This window comes from Zymoseptoria tritici, chromosome 21, assembly GCF_000219625.1.
Source record: "Zymoseptoria tritici IPO323 chromosome 21, whole genome shotgun sequence".
Classification (NCBI taxonomy): Eukaryota; Fungi; Ascomycota; class Dothideomycetes; order Mycosphaerellales; family Mycosphaerellaceae; genus Zymoseptoria; species Zymoseptoria tritici.
Genome location: NC_018198.1, coordinates 149,286 through 165,847, shown reverse-complemented (window position 1 = coordinate 165,847; position 16,562 = coordinate 149,286). Strand labels below are relative to the sequence as shown.

Here is a 16,562-nt window from a genome sequence, read left to right as displayed (position 1 = left end):
GTCATAGCTAAGGCGAATGCCCTGACCTGGCTGGAACCCGCTGTTGCCGTTGAATTCCCGCCGGCGTCTGCAAAACCGTACATCCATCCGCTCTGTCGCCATCTTGAAGATCCATGTCCTCGCTCGGAAGCCTGCTTTAATGCAAGATACTGGAAGCTTAACATGGTCCTTCTTCTTTACGAATTGCGATCGAGTTGAACGTTATCGTAATATCTGCCACGGACGAAGCGGTAAGGACTTTTCTTTTCTTTTCTTTGCTTCTCTTCTTTTCTTTTCTTCTTCCTTTCCGTCGTCAACGCTCTTGAAGGATTCAATGGGAAAGATAGTCTTCGCCCTCGCTCCTAGCCTCAGTCTCCGCATCGACCGTGTCTCTCTTACAAAGATCAAGGACCTGAAACAAGCGCCGCACAATGTCCTCTTTGCCAGCTCGGTAATCTCTTGCGGGCAGATTTGGGAGGGTGTCAAGTACGGCGTTCATAGCTTGGGCAACGAACATGCGTGCCTAATCGACATGCCCGATCGAAGGACTCCGGTCCAAATCCTATCAGGCCCGACATTATAGATTTTACCACATTGGCAAAGCAAATCTGACAAAAACAAACACTCTCGGCCCTAATCTCTCTTCCGCCCGCCGGTACTCTCGAGCATTACATACGACTAGTTCTCAACTCCTCCGCCAGCGCCTCCTTGCCGAATCTGTAAGCGAAGGGAAGGGATGGATTTGCATGCGAGAGCGGGACAATTAGCTGGAATGCTACCAAACATAGAGACAGGCGGACTCACAAGGAAGCTGCTGGCTCTTTCTACCTACTGCACAAGTTCAAAAGCCGCAGAGAACAGACATTGGTCTCAAAGCTGCCGCTCGCAGTATACCGTGAGAGGGATGCTGCAAGGAATAAGATTGCAAGGTTGAGGCATGCGAGCGACGACTTGAAGGTGCATCTCGCAAGGGCTTACGGTCAATGCAATCAGCTCGAATGCGATCCACGAGCTGCTCTTTAGTCCACTACAGTCTGTCCGCCAGATTCGCAGTACTCGCATCTTCCGCATCCTCCGCAGTCTTAACCTGGACAGACCCATCCTGGCGACTTTTCGTTAGCTCAAGCATCAGCCGGATCACAAAGCACTCATCGAAACGGATACTCATTCTATTTAATAGCTTCTTCGTCGGTGCGGCCGCGCGGGTACAGTAGAGCCGGAGTGGGAGACAGGACGTCGGTGCTGTTAGAAGTCGGAGTACGTCTGAACGTAAACACCCTCTTGCTTATTTGGAGAATCCAATAAGGAGTCCTTACGAGCGATGCGCGGTCGCTTTGATTACTAGGATAGTTTCACAACCGTAAGGACGTTACTTCACCCTTAACTATTATTACATCGCGCATTTGCTGGATCCTGACGTGCGCTAACTTGTCTTCCGGTGACGCGAAATGTCCTCCAACCCCGGTGTGGGATAAACTCTTAACAGTACGGCTTATCTATCGACCAGACATGTCGTCTCCGAACAGTGTGCCTACACCGCAGAGGTGCTACCGCCTCCGGACAAGTGCCTGCGTAGATCTGCTTCCTAATACTGCGACCAAGACTAGGAGACCTCCTCAAGCGTCTCCAAATTCCAGACCGAATGGCTCCATGGATCCAAAGCCGCCCTCTGTACTGGAGACGAGACACTTTGGATGGAGTTAGCTGCGGTTTATATCGAGCGACAAAGTTCTCACATAATTCCCATCGAACAAGTCCAAGTCTCTGCGCCTCGAGATTTTGTTGTGAGCGTTTGAGTTATGCAACGAATTCGATGCAACTGCAGCGACATGAGGGTCTTATTATGGTGCTGCATGGGTTTTTGCCCAGAGAGCCGGCGCGGCTCAATCATGATCCACGATGCATTGTTTCGGCACGTGCGCAGTTCTATACGTTGTCATCCAGCCTGCGCCCCGCTCTGCAAAGACTGCAATCGACTGCGCAGGGAGGCTCCAGACTCCAGACTCTTGATGGGCAAGGGTTCTTCGGGCAAGCTTGCTCCACTAGCAGGCGGAGGAGCGACATGAAAGTATTTCAGTCGAGCTTTGGGCAAGGCGGACCTGTGACACACCAGAACGATTAGCCGCGATGCTGTATCTGAACCTGGGAAGCAGACTGCCTTCCGTCAAGGCGAAGGGAGCCCATCCGGAAGTTCGGCGGATGATGGATTTGTTGAGCATTCCGCTGCAGTCGCTTCAGCGATCTACTTAGTTCTCTATCCATCTTCAGCGACTTCGAGGGGCTTGGGAGCAGTCAATGATAAAGCGACGGCGGCACACACACTTCACGAGGCGAGACGGCTCCCGGAGTCCCGGGACCCATGCCGAAAATGACATTCGCGGCGGGACGGCCCGGAGCTCTTTCAAAACCTTAGTTCTACTACGCGTCTTGGAAGCAACTTCCGTTGTGACGACGCGCCTTCTAATCAATTCCGAACGAACTTCTGCAGCTCGCCGTAACACTCCGCACGACCACCACCGCACCACCTGTTCGGACGACAAAGCCCACGCTTCCTACCATGTTGTTCTTTGAACAGCAAGACATCTCCTCGCCTACTTTGTGCTCATGGGTACATATCCCGGGAGGTTGTCGTCTGGTGAAGCCCGGCCGTTTCCCATCAGACAGTTCTCCGAACTGGAAGACGTCCTTCATGCGAGCTATAACGGTCAGGCGGAGGACCGTTAGCTTGTGCTCTGAAGTTGTGGTCGCTGAGAAACTCGTTCACCGGATTCGCCAATTCGACACACTCGCCAATTCGACACACTCGCCAATTCGACACACGCCATTCCGATATCCACCAGCGCGCGCATTCCCGGAGTTCTGGACTTGGTCCATTAGAAGTACCGCCGGCATCATTTGATCGTACTTGGGCTAATCAGAGACTCCAGACGCTCCAGACGCTCTCACTGACGACGACTACAACATCTCTCGATCACTCCATTACCATTCCGCACAATCACTCGACCTCCATTCGATTTCCGCAGCACCGATCGACCTCTACTTACACCAATCGACTTCCGCTGCATCACTCGACCAGACCGAGCCCACTCGATCTCAACATCACCACTCGACTTTCCCAGCATTTGGAACCTAGTGAACAAGCACGGCAGGATGCGTGCTCTCATCTCCACTGGAGGAAGAGCTTAGGTCTTAGCAAGAGTCACCACTACAACGTCAGCCGCAGACACAAAGCAAGAGCAAGAACAACTCGACTACCTATACACCACAGCTTGCCCTCTAGATCTCGGATGAACACCGCCAAGCTCGCCGAATCTGGATCACGACGTCCACTCCGCAGTGTCGCTCCACTGTGTAGCATCACTTCCCTCCGCAGCGGTGCTCGACCTCCACATCACAGCACGGCGTGGCTCAACCTCTCAACCGGCATGGCCTTACTTCCACGGTATGGCATAGCTCGACCTCCACGACTTCGCTCGACCTCGCCCTCACTACTCCTCGCACTCTAGTCAACTTCTGCGTACCTCCGCTGGACCTCTGCAGCACAACTATTGCCGCCGCCATCGTTCGTCAGCCACACTAGTCCTCTCTTGCGCGGAAGCGTCTTTGGCTATCATACCAGCTTCGAGAAAGTCTGCTCTGCCCACTCTCGCCTTCAATTCCGCCGGCACTCCATACATGTCGACGACCTCGATAGAACCTTCGGACGACCACCTTACTCTCGCGCGACCACCTCACCTTCGGACGACAGAGCCCACGCTTCCTTACCCATGCAGCTCCCCGAGCAGCAAGAAATCTCCTCGCCTCTTAGAGGTTGTTGTTTGGTGAAATTCGGAAGTTGGACTCTGGACACTGGACTCCGGACCGCACTCTGGACTCATCACACCATCTGGAGACATCACCCCCTTGACACAGCAGCAGTCAGCATCGGCCCGCCATTCACAGGACTGGATCATATCGAGATGCATAGCCTCACCTGACCGGATTGCTTCGAGCCCCAGAAATGGCAATTCAGGCTTTCCGACCTTCCGACTTTCCGACCTTCCGACTTTCCGACCTTCCGACCTTCAAATCTTCAAACCTTCAGCTTCGCACGATCCAGCCGGGATACGCTTTCGACAGCGCAGTGCGTATCGATACGACCCAGCACTTGCTCCGCTCCATCCCCCTCAGGTAAGCTTCTTACAATGGCTTAGATCAGCCTTAATTGAATTATGCTGACCACTCTCTTCAGAAGCCGCCCATCCTCGCTCCCGTTCTCGATCCCGTTCAGAGGTCTCGCACGAACGCCTACTACGCCAGCTTCGTCTCAACTACCTCCTCCAGCCTCACCAACGACGAAACGAAGAGCAGGGTGGCATCACGACAGAATTGTACTTGCTGTCATATCCTCCCTGCTACTCCACGTCGCATGCAGCATACCACCAGGACAATGGCCCTTCTGTCCAAGGTCCAAGCCAGCATGTCCTTATATGTTTTCGCAAAAGCTCGCTGCTACCCCATCCCTGAATTCGACTTCTGACATGCAGCAGAGAAAGCAGTTAGCCTACCGCTCTCGCCTTATCCGCAGTCTGGCTCACCGGCCTTTGCACGACTACCACTGTCCTAAGGCTGGACGCTAGCTGCCCGCAGCAGCAACGACTACATTCGAAGACGCCCTCGTTCTCAGCCCTCCGTTCTCCCGCCGCCGCATTCAACGACTCTGGCTTAATTACCAAAGCAAAGTCACGGCGAGCGTCAAATCACCATCACCGATCGTTCCAGCATACACGGTACCTATGTCAACAGCAAACGTCTCAGACCAGGCATGCCATTCACGCTGGTCTCTAGTGACGTAATCAAGCTAGGCGACGGGAGCGCGTCACCCAAGGTGAACGTATGTGCCCACGTATCTTGACTTTTTGTAACACTGTTAACCCTCCATTTAATACAGACGTCCATAAAGGAGTCTCTCTGGTTTTCTCTCGTGTTCCAACCTCTGCTTAGCAACCCACCAACCCCACCATTACGGCTTCAGCTCCACTTCAGCGCGGCTTCCGTGTACCATCCGTCTCCGACGCTTTAGATCTAGAGAGCGACAGCATGTCCCTTGTGAGCGACCAGGAAGAAGAAGACACTTCGGCTCAAACCACACCCGAGGATTTGTAGATGAAGTTGGGCAGTCAGCAAGCTCCCATCGATCTCGATGGGGGCTCCCGAACCACCGCCAGGATCGCAAACCACGGAACCCTCCTCTCCTACAGCACATGCGGCTACAACAACACCACTCTTCTGATCCGAGCAGCGCCTTCTTGCCTCGCAACAACCATCACGAGTGCCCCGCCGCCTCGCGCTTCACGTCGAATCACTCCCGGCCAAGGCGCAGCTTACGCACGAGCTGGTAGCCGCACGAGCGCATAAAAAGTCTGGTGACAGAGGTCCGTGGATACAGCAGAGCATACGGTCTTCCACTGCCGGCCACTGTGATGGATGCCTTGCCCTCAAGACACGGGCCCGTCGTTCACTGCCGTCCGCTATTGTCAGAAGAGCACGAGCACCACTGCGTCAGCATAGCCATTGCAGCCTTTACGGGTCCCGCCCAAACACCGAACTACGACCAGACTCGTACGACAGCCTGCACGGTCATCATCAAGACCTTTGACATCGACCATCATGACTTCATCGCCTTGCTCGAGACCCGCCATCTCCTCCGGCATGCATCATCGCCCGTTCCTCAATCTGGAGTTCTCAATATGACGACGCTCTGGCGGATTCTAGAGAGGCTCCACACGTACACGTTCTCGGATGATCACGGACCAAAAAGGTCACTTCGCAGAATTCCATCCCGTGACTGCTGGTATTTGAAAAAGTGGACTCAGACCATGCCATCCAACTCACGCACCACCGCCGAGGATCGAGCCAATGTCACATCACAACCATACTTGCTTATATTCCTCCCAGGCTGCATTGCTCGCTTTCACCATCGTTCGCTTTATCGTCAACCGGATATCCGCCATTAACTGAGCTCCACCCTCAACTGGATATCCGCCGCACTAGATCTCCAATGTCCACTAGATCTCCGCTGTCTACTGGATCTCCACTAGCCGCTGCAACACCCACCCAGTCGCTCCAACGACTTCGCAAGACAGCTCGCTCCACGTTTGCAGTTCCAACGACCGCACTGGACCCACCGCCCGCGAATGCACGCCTCACTCGGCCCTCGACGTTAACAATGACCGCCAGTTCGATGCTAGTTCCGTTCTAATCCTACGACAATTGCAACAAAACGAGCTCTCTGCTGAGTCTCGGCATCGCCAACTCCTTCGCACCAGCTCCAATACTCTTACAAGCCGATCCTCTATTATTGATCAACTACTTACACGCCCGCAATCTTACGCCGCCGAGCTCTTCGCTAGCTACCGTTCGCTTCCTTACCGGTCGCTCCATTAAAACGGCAACTTTCACGACCTCGACGCTCCTCGCACATCAAATCCAATACGCGCCGGCCGATTTCCGCTCGCAACTCCGCCCGCTGCACGCCTCTCATTTACACATCGATGCTAGCATTCGCAGCAACGTAGAAGCACCATTGGCAACAATACCGGTAGGCTCCATCGTCCACCTTCACGACTACCCTAACTCACCGGCTTCTAGTCTCGGTTAACACTCACGACTTTTGCCCGTTCGCTTCACGACTGCAACGTACACGAATATCGCACGTCTCTAGATTACCTTCACCTTAGAGTCTTTGACGCTAGCGCATCTTCTACCGTCGCTTGCCTCTGCTGTACCGCATACCAACGACTCAAACCCCTCGAGCACAATCCGAGCAGGCTTGCAATTTCATAACAGTCACAACCACAAGCTTAAATGCTCACTGCTGCTTCAGCAAGGGTGTACAAAAGAACACTACCGTGCCGATAACCACAATCTGGCAGACGCCCACCTACGCCTACCATGGCCGCAACCACCTCCTTTAGGAACGAGCGCACCATTCCAATTGTCATGGGTATATTCGGCGCTTCGTTGCGATGTTTACGACTTCCACAATACGAAACAACGCGCTCCTGAACCGTCGGCACCCCCAACGCGGTCGCACACCAAACCTGCCACTGGATCGGATAGAACGAACGCTAGATGCAACTACCTACAGCTTCACTGCTGTGATCGTTGTCACGACCAGTTACTGCACCGACGTTACTGGTTACCGAAGTTACTAGCTACCGCCCGAACTAGCGAGAAGTTATTCGGCCTTAAGGTCATTGAAATGGAATCGCGCTTATATCTCGAATCATCCGAACGACGCAGGACTTGTTAGTGAGCATCTATCGACTACTGCAGCTGCACGGCAACCGACACGCATGACACAAAGCGAACCGAAGTCACGAGCGTGATTATTAAAGATACTCACTCGCGACAACTGCATGCCTCGCCAAGCCGGACGATTTCGGTGCCCTGCTTTTGACCTCTTCTTTCCGTCGACAAAGTCTGCGTCATTCGAAACCTCGCCGGCGACGCAAAGCGAACGATCCGATTGCGCTCTCGGCATTTTTTCAACCTCCATCACTGTCTCTACTCCCTCTTAGAGCTGGAGATGCGGCGTTGTCACTGCGTCCTAACTCTAGGGAGGACGTACAAAGCACCGCTGTCGAAAAGTGTAGCGTTCCAATCGTGCTTATAGGAGCCCTTCGTCGCCTAAAGAGATATGAAGACTCGAAGCTGAACTGGAGGATTCGTTATCGTCGTCGAAAGAGCTAAAGAATGCCTTTAACAGGAATCCGAGTGCGGCTTTAACTAGTATGTGCCGCCTCTTTACTGCTCTCAATCTTTTCTGACATGTTGCTGCTCGATTCCGCAGACTGCAAGATCTCGGACCTGCCCTACGCGACAACGATCTCCGCTCCACAAACTGCACCCTATGTGTTTGGCGTTTTCGCGGCGTGCTGCCTTCTGCGAGTACGCTTTTATTTGGTTGCTCTCCCGCTGTTGCTCTTCCGCGGAGGACGCTCGCTGACTGTTTGGCTTCGCAGGGGCGCTGAGCAAGGTTGGCACGGGATGTCGACTGCCGCTTCGCCTCCACTCGCGCTGTGCAGCTCCGTCGCCAACGAACCTGAGCAATCTCCCAGCTCTCTCCAAATTGGCGCCACACGTTCGTCAGGACTTTAAGAAGGATCTCGCTTCCTCTGGGCTTAGAAGAAGGCCAAGGTCCCCACCTCCGCTGCGGTTCGGACCTCGTGCCATTAACCTTGACATCCTCGTGGACATGGACAATGCTCTTCGTGCCCTGGCTAACGTCGGTGGATTCGTGAGTCCTTTCGTGAGTCCTTCCTTCGTGTCTTTGTGCAAAAGCATTGGCTAACACATTTTCATCCTATCGACAATGGCGACTGTGACTAGTTATCGGTGTCCGATGCCCGCCTGTGCGCCACTCCAAACATCTTACGCCATACCATCGCCACGCGCTCCATCTTCAGGACTCCGCCAGATCGCGCCAATTTCAGCACAAGCCTTCCTCGTGCCACCGCTGCGCCATGAAAGCTACCACCGCCGAGCTCTCCACGAAGGACACCACTGCCGAGCCCTCCACGTGACTACCGCAGAGCCTCCCGATAGCCGTACCACGACCGCCTTGGGCCGCAGCCTCAACCTCTCCGCTCTTAACCTCTCACCGAGAAACTAATCGACGCCAGCGGATAAAGGACGGCAAACACACCGCTGGAATCCTTAAGCCCAAGCTTACGACCTAACTCTCCAGCAACAAGTGCTGCTACTGCAGTGTTGATTCGCCAAATCGCGGTCTGGCAAGGAGACAACCGGAAGGCAAACTTCAAGTTTCGCAGAACGACAGTAGTTCGAATGGGCAGTCTCATCGACCCTTTTATGAGCTCGGGTCTCCCTACTCTTCTACGTCAGTCCTTGCGCAGAAAGTTAGGAATACCGTAAGGGCATAGCCTGCCGCATACGCCTCGACTCCAGCGGCTGTACCAGCCATGCGACTCCCATGTGCACTCGACAAGACCAGACGGACCGCACCGGAGCAGCTCATTTGTGGACAATCTTCAGAATTCTTTGTTCACGATCCTTTGCGAAGACATGGAAAGCTGTCGGCGGAGGATTGCCCTTCGACCCACTGCCTGTCGCTGGAAAAACAACATGCCGACGCACGACCGCCATCGTCTCCAACGTCACTGCTGTGGGCGCAGCAACCGGAGCACGATGAATACTACCTCAAGCGAGAAGACTTCTTTCCAACCGGAGCTGAGTCTTGATCCAATGCCACTCCCTTCCTCGCCTAGGAACTTTCGAACTCCAGTGCTCCGCAAACGCCTAGGCCTTGACACCATGGACCCCTTTACGCTCCACCTCTCTACAAACACCATCTGTCTAAATTTGCGGAAGGTGACGCTGTGTGTGCTCTCGTACTGTGACTGCTGAAAGTTAAGATCATGCGGCAAGGTCTGATTACTACCCTTGGCAGCACCGATCGGAGTGAGCTGGATCTGCATGTCGAACTCGCCCCCATCCCGTCTCCTTGATCGTGAAAGGAGCATTCTTGAAAACTTGCTTAGCTCTCTTGCCGAAACTCTCGTGGAGCAGATATGTCGCTTTTTCGAAGCAGGTCGCTGGAAGTTCTTCGCCGTCCGAGCCGACTAGGAAGATGGAGATCTCCTATCCGCGCATGGGAATTTCGGAGCCCTCATCTTGCTCTGGGAGGATGCGCTGCTGGGTGACCAGAGGCAACCTTGACGGCGAACACAATCGTTGAGCGGGAAGTGGATGCGGAGTGGGTATAGGGACGGACCAAGTTGGTCAGGAACTTATTGAGATCGAAGTGGAGGGAGTCGTCGATGAAATCTTGCATATGCGTGCATTTCTTGCCGTAGTCGATAGAAAGGCGTTGTAGGGTAAGAGCACCGAACCCAGAAGGTATGAGCTTTGAATGATAGGGAGTGGACGAGTTGGAGAAGATGGTGGTAAGAAAGAAGAAGGACAAGAAAAGGGAGAAGGAGACATGAAAGATGGCTAATCCTCCTGCTGACGTAGAGGCTCCTTCGTCGTTAAGTCAACAGTCCCCAAGACTGCACACAACTTTTCTTCACTATAGATTAGTAGTAATTCTCGCCCGTCGCATTTCACCTTCTCTTCTCAGTGATACCCGAATGCGAGAGCAAGGTAGGCACACGATGAGCTTCGACGTTTGGTATGGGCAGCTGGCGTTGCGTGGAGGATTTGGCCTGCAGCTCAGACAGTGAAAGTTGGAGGACCCGGTCGGAAGTGACAACGGACGGGAGAGTTTTTATGCTTCAGATGCTGCTGCGCCTGTGGAAAGAGTGTTTACCGAGTAACTGTGTTTGATCTCTGATGTGGTGACATGAGAGATGGGATGGGATGAGAGGTGAGATACGAGGGTGAGTGAGATGAGAACGGCCATGTCAATCAATTGTCAAAGAGATAAGAGAATACAAAGGACGATGGGACAGACGAGTTCAAAAAGGCCATCGTCGCAGCGACAAACGAACTCCATACCCTAACGGACCGTGCAAACCCCCTTCCAGCACTCTTCGCCCGAACACATCACATCATCATCGCCATCGCCCTGGCCCTCCATGTCCACGTCCACGATCGTGTCCGTGCCGAGAACCATCTCTTCATCATCATCATCATCATCATCATCCCCGTTCCCATCATCACCATTATCCGCTCGACGACGACGACGCCGAAGAAGACGACGGCATCCGACTCCCCTCCCCTCACATGGCGACGGCGAGGTCCGCTTCCTCCAGTACGAAGAAGCACTGGATTCAGCTTCTTCCCGCCCAAAGACGCCGGCATTCCAATGCATCCAACCGCCATGGCTCGTCGCCTGCCGCGTCGCGCTTCCAAAGACATCATCCCCCTTCTCCTCCTCGGAATGGTCTGAACCGGACGTGGTTCTTCCTCCTCCTCCTCCTCCTCCTCGCCGCGTCCGCGATTCCAGCTCGAAGCCCGGCCACGAACCGGAGGGAGTGACAATCGGCCGGTGTCTGATCTCTCCTAATACCGCCGCCGCTTCCAGGTGCGAGATGGAGGATCCGTGTTCCTGGACCTCCGGACTGGGTCGCATGTTTGCCCAGCTGTCCCGGCCGAGAGACAAAAGCGTATGGGCAGCCGCCATTGCACGGCTCGCATCATCCATCTTATCTTCCTCCGTTATCAGCCGGGATTTTGCGGTAAACAAAACTTGAGCCCAAGGCGACGGAGCGGAATTTAGCCCGTCGTCGTCGTCGTTGTCTGACCTGCTCGCAGCACCGCCAAGGCCCAGAATCCACCTGTCGGACGGAGTCGACGGATCCCAATCCATGCCGTGGTCTGGGCTCGAGGGCAGCGATCTCCAGGCGTCCGCCAGGCTAGGGATGCTAGAGCGGCGGGGGCTGTTTGACACCGTGGACCGGGCGGACATGCGTAAGTCCATGTCCGATGATCCGGAGAAGGTATACTGGCACGTCGTGAACGTTGCGGTCGGAGGCGTGAACGAGCCGCTCATGCGTCTGCTGGTGGTGGGGGTGGTGTGGTGGGGATGGCATCGCGAGAAATCGAGGTCGATGGCGTGCAACTCGTCAGTTCCCATGGCGTTATGATAAGCTGGAGTGACCTGCTGGTGAGGATGGAATTCAATGCAATGCAAACCGTAATGACCGACTTACGTCCTGTCCTTTTGGCGCCAACAACAAGTCTTTGATTTTTGGGACCGTCGTTCGCCGGACATTGTTCCGTCGCGGCAGACCCAAACCTCGCGGGAGGATTGTTGCTGATTTGGCGGATTCCTCGTCGCGGGTTGATCGACCAGCAGCCTTGCTGGCATCAATCTTGGTGTTGGCAAGACTGCTGCACCCTCCCGTCGGGCCCAACCGCAGCACCAGCACCAGCATTACTGCTGTTCGCAGCACCAGCACTACTCCTGTTCCCACCTCCCACGCTCCCGACAGTCGAAAAGCATCGACTCTCGGAAGCATGAAACCAACATGGCCATTGTGAGTGTCGCGGAAGCTGCGTAGGGCCAAATTCCGCCGGGTAAAAGTCTCCCAATCCTCACCTCAATCCCGGCCTAACAGGAAGAGAAATTGGAAGATGACGATGAACAACAGAGACGAGAGTCCCTCTCGAGTTTCTACGGGAGACGGACCTTTGACTTATGCCGACGGCGACTTTGATGATTTCCACCGTTCGGAGTATACTTACCACTCCGAGGATGACGCCCACTCCTCCCACGAATCCTCCCCCCAATCCTCCTACTCCTCGTACGCAGTCGCTCAAAAAGAAGACGTGGTGGAAAAGCACCGGTTTTTGAGGCGTCTGGCTGCGTCAAGAACTCGGCCATTTACGGGAGAGACTGGACGATCTCGACACGGAAACGACAGCACCGAATGTGTGGAGGGAGGTAGAGAGGCACTGCGTGGTGACGAGATTGCAGTCGGTGGAATCGGAACTCGGGGTGGAGGTCGCTCTTCCTGCGCTTCGCCTTGGGGTGGTCGCAGCAGCGTCCCGGAAGAAATGGCGGATTAACGTTGGCGTTGGCGTTGGCGTTGGAGGGTTGTTGTTGTTGGTGATGTTGGTGGGCTTCGGTCTTGGACTCCCCTCGATCGACCAGACATCCGCACCGATCCTCCGCGCGCTTCCCGGCGAGCAGAGCTTTCCGTCCGTGAACCTGACCGTGTCAGCCATGCGCGCGCCCGAAATGGAATGCATCCGCGGCGTCGAGTCTGTGTGGCGGGTGCTCGAGTGAAGCAGAGGGTGGATAGACGAGGTGAAGCAGAGGGTGGATGGACGAGGTGGAGTAGAGGGTGGATAGACGAGGTGAAGCAGAGGGTGGATGGACGAGGTGAAGCAGAGGGTGGATGGACGAGGTGGAGTAGAGGGTGGATAGACGAGGTGAAGCAGAGGGTGGATAGACGAGGTGAAGCAGAGGGTGGATGGACGAGGTGAAGTAGAGGGTGGATGGACGAGGTGAAGTAGAGGGTGGATGGACGAGGTGAAGCAGAGGGTGGATGGATGAGGTGAAGGAGCGGTACGAGGAGGTTGACGTATTCTAGACTGTCGTGAAAACTTGACGACAGATGTGGTGCCTGAGGCAGGATCAGCTGACGACGGTCGTCAGGACTCGACCAGACAGACAAGACAAGACAGACAAGACAGACAGACAGAACAGACAGACAGACAAAACAAACCAACGGACTGTCATCATGTCTCCCTTGTCAATGCCATCCACTCCGATCTTCTTGTCCTCCTCCTCCTCTCCTCCTCGTTCCCTCTCTCGACATTCCCATTCCCGCCGTCTGCTCCATCTCCGCCATCCACTCCATCTACCCCATGGACGACCACCACCACCACTCCGATCCAAGTCATTACCGTCCCAGCACGCCCGATCAAAGTCATCATCATCGTCCCGCCACGCCCAGAATCGTTGAAGGTCTCCATCGCCGCGTTGCACCTGAAGAACGAAAAGAACGAAAAGTACAAGGGGAAAAGAGGGAAGAGAGGAGCAAAGTCGACCGACTTGAGTTAAGCGTCACTACGAGAGGAGAAGGTGTTAAGATAATCCATACAACGCATATAAGCTGCAATATCACAGTTCAGACACTCGCCTGAACCATCTCTTTTTCTCAGTCTCAACAGAAGGATGTGGGAGGGAAGAAAGAATCGAAGGATAACAACCCTTCACTACAATACCAACACCAACACAACCCTCTCCCGCAATACAACCCTCCACCCCCATCCCATTACACCCTTTCACCGCTACCACAATACAACCCTCTACCGAGCTCACACCACAACCCTCTACCGAGCTCACACCACAACCCTCCGCAATACCAACACAGCCCTCCGCACTACCAACACAACCCTCCGCAATACCAACACAACCCTCCGCAATACCGACACAACCCTCCGCAATACCAACACAACCCTCCGCAATACCGACACAGCCCTCCGCAATACCGACACAACCCTCGGCAGTACCAACACCCTTAAGAGGATCTGTCCGAGACCGACTGCGAGATTTGTTTTGGGCACATGAAACAATGGGGCCTCTTGTTAGGGAACTTGCTCGGGTAGGTAATGGTCGGGTCGTGTCAGCTCTAGTAGGTGATGGTCGGGATGTGTAAGCGTAGATGGAAGGGTGCATTGTGGATGGAAGGGTGCATTATGGGTTCACGCAACGGTTCAAAAGTCGAGAATGGTCGAAACGAGTCCTGTCGCCGTGCCCACTACCGAAGAAGCCGTACCTACAGTCGTCAAGGGGAAGAAGAAGACCACGACGAAACCGTCACGGAAAGCACAACATTTACTGTTCGAGGATCACCACCATGCTCCCCCTCCGGACACGTCGCAACCCTCCGAATCCGCCGCCGCCCCGACGAAAGGTCTACCCACCCGCCAGCCGTCTCCCTTATCTCCCCAACGACGGACGTCAAGTTAGTACTCCTGTGGACGGTGTTTCGGCCTCCTCTCCGCCGCTATCATCGCTATTATCGCTATCCTCCTCGGCTTCTAGCTAGGCGTTACCCCTTCTTAGGCTTCCTATTTACCCTACCAGCCAGTCGACGCTGTTGTCAACGCTACCTACATCACAACCTCTGCGCTAGAACTCCTCGCCGATACGGCGAGCTGGCACAGAGATGCCAAACTGGCCGCGTGCCGGATTGTGGAGGCGTCTGCGGACGTCTCCCAATATCCGCTCCAGTACGCTGCGTTTCGAAAGGCTTGGGAGGTGGGCGGATCAGGGTGGAAATGTCCTATCCCCGAGTAGCTAGAGGAGGGAAATAGAGTCGAACGCTTAAGAAGTAACTTAGTTAATAAGAACTTAGCGATTCTAGGACTACAATTAGCGGTTAATATATAGTATGTTGTTGCCCTCCCTCTATCCTATAAAGTAGCCCTTTCCGCTCCTAACGTAGTATAGGACCGTTAGCCTCCTCCTCCGCCGCTCCTTTTCCGAAGCCCTAATCGCCGCCGAGGTCGCCTCCCGTATCGAGATTACCGCTAGCTACTCCTAGATCTACTATATCCCTACTCTACTAAATAACCTCTTAAAAGCTCCCTTCTTCTCCTCCCTAGATCTAGCTACCGCCGAGCTAAACTACTAAATCGTCCGCTTCAGCTTCACCCTAACACTATCTACTAGACTCGTTATACGGCCTAGTCCGAATTCCGGCTCCTTAAGGGAGAGAGAGGTAAGGCCTTATCTTAGCTAATCTAGAAGGTATATAGGGAATTTAGCGCGAGCGACGAAGGGCTACTAGTTTTTCTACGTATATAGTAGTAAGGGGAGAGGTAGAATATTCTATTAGAGCCGCGGGTAGGAGGGAGGATAATCGAGAGGGAGGACGACTTTAACCTCCTATCCTTCTCGCGCGCGAAGTAGAAGTTAGGTACGGCGCTAGGGTTACTTAAGCCGTTGTTCGAGCGGGAGCTAGAGCTACGCCGCGGGACGGTATTCGCCTAGATCTATTACCCCGCCGCGCGGCGATACTAGGCCCTAGGCGCGGGAAAGTATTAGAATAGGGGTAATAGGTCGGACGGCTAGACCCCGTCGAACGCTACGCTACTAGAGACCGTTATTTAGATGTAGTAATAGGCGCGGAAGGTAATAAAGTTACGCGAGGTAGACTCCTAGTAATAGAACATCGCGGTTCTAGTCCGTTCCTTAGGAGCTATAGTCTAGAAAGTCTCTCTCGACGACGACGACGACGACGACGAACTAGGATCGATCGTACTACGACCGAAGAGGAGGACGTATTTTCGTACCGGCGTATCGAATAAGGAGGTAGATTAAGGAAGGGCGAGGGATAGGATAGCCTAGTAGTAGTATACGCGCTCTATTTCGGAGTAAAATAGAAAAACTATTCCCGTCTCTAAGGTCTCTCGCTTACTACTAACTAAATGCGAGTAAGGTATAGGGTTCGCCGAAGAAAGAAAAACCTAGGTTTTTTATAAAGCGGTATTAATACCGAGAGAGAGATATACTATACTTTTCGACTTCTTTAACCTCTACTATCTACCTTGTCTACTATCTTAACTATCTATTATTCGTGAACTTACCGCGCTAATAACTCCTTAATCTTCCTAGTTTGCCCTCGTCGTCGTCGTTATCCTCCTACTCGGCTTCGTCGTCCTCCTGATCCTTATTATTATTATCCCCCGATAATCCGTACCTACCGAAGAAGATGTTCGTAGTAGAAATAGTCGTAGGCGTAGACGGGACGAATATATTCGTAGTAGAAGTAGTTAACGTAACGAATAGTATATACGTATTCTCTAGGCCGGCTTCGTCGACGTCGGACAAGAGAATACGTATATGGAGTTCTAGTACCCGGAGACTAGCTTAACGATACTATTAATACGCTACTACTAATAATGTATTATCGAGCGGCTAAGGTATTATAGCCTTCCCTCCTTCGTAGATAGAGTCCTACTAGCGTACGGAGTTGCTACTACCTTAATGCCTCTCTAACGAAAATCGACTATACCTCTCCCGTTAACTTACGACGGTCCCGCCGTCTTAGCTAAGTAAGGTATCGACGATACGGTATATAGGGTGCCGGAAAGTCGGTCTAGACTAAATATATTAA

At 53.6% G+C, this 16,562-nt stretch overlaps 4 protein-coding genes across 4 annotated transcripts; all 4 read left to right on the top strand.

Annotated features, from left to right (window-relative positions):
- Positions 1-3,979: 3,979 nt before the first annotated feature.
- On the top strand, positions 3,980-4,498 carry MYCGRDRAFT_98089 (uncharacterized protein; the record flags this gene model as incomplete). The annotated part of the gene is made up of 2 exons (XM_003846849.1): positions 3,980-4,102; positions 4,211-4,498. 2 exons carry the CDS (start codon positions 3,980-3,982, stop codon positions 4,496-4,498), a joined length of 411 nt encoding a protein of 136 aa, XP_003846897.1.
- A 3,851-nt stretch (positions 4,499-8,349) lies between these two features.
- On the top strand, positions 8,350-9,304 carry MYCGRDRAFT_106709 (uncharacterized protein; the record flags this gene model as incomplete). The annotated part of the gene is made up of 1 exon (XM_003846850.1): positions 8,350-9,304. One exon carries the CDS (start codon positions 8,946-8,948, stop codon positions 9,222-9,224), a length of 279 nt encoding a protein of 92 aa, XP_003846898.1.
- A 1,599-nt stretch (positions 9,305-10,903) lies between these two features.
- On the top strand, positions 10,904-11,452 carry MYCGRDRAFT_106706 (uncharacterized protein; the record flags this gene model as incomplete). Its single annotated transcript, XM_003846851.1, has 1 exon — positions 10,904-11,452. The coding sequence occupies one exon, from the start codon at positions 11,019-11,021 to the stop codon at positions 11,178-11,180; it is 162 nt and encodes a 53-aa protein (XP_003846899.1).
- Positions 11,453-13,612: 2,160 nt separating this feature from the next.
- Positions 13,613-14,008, top strand: MYCGRDRAFT_98087 (uncharacterized protein; the record flags this gene model as incomplete). Its single annotated transcript, XM_003846852.1, has 1 exon — positions 13,613-14,008. One exon carries the CDS (start codon positions 13,613-13,615, stop codon positions 14,006-14,008), a length of 396 nt encoding a protein of 131 aa, XP_003846900.1.
- Between the last annotated feature and the right edge of the window lie 2,554 nt (positions 14,009-16,562).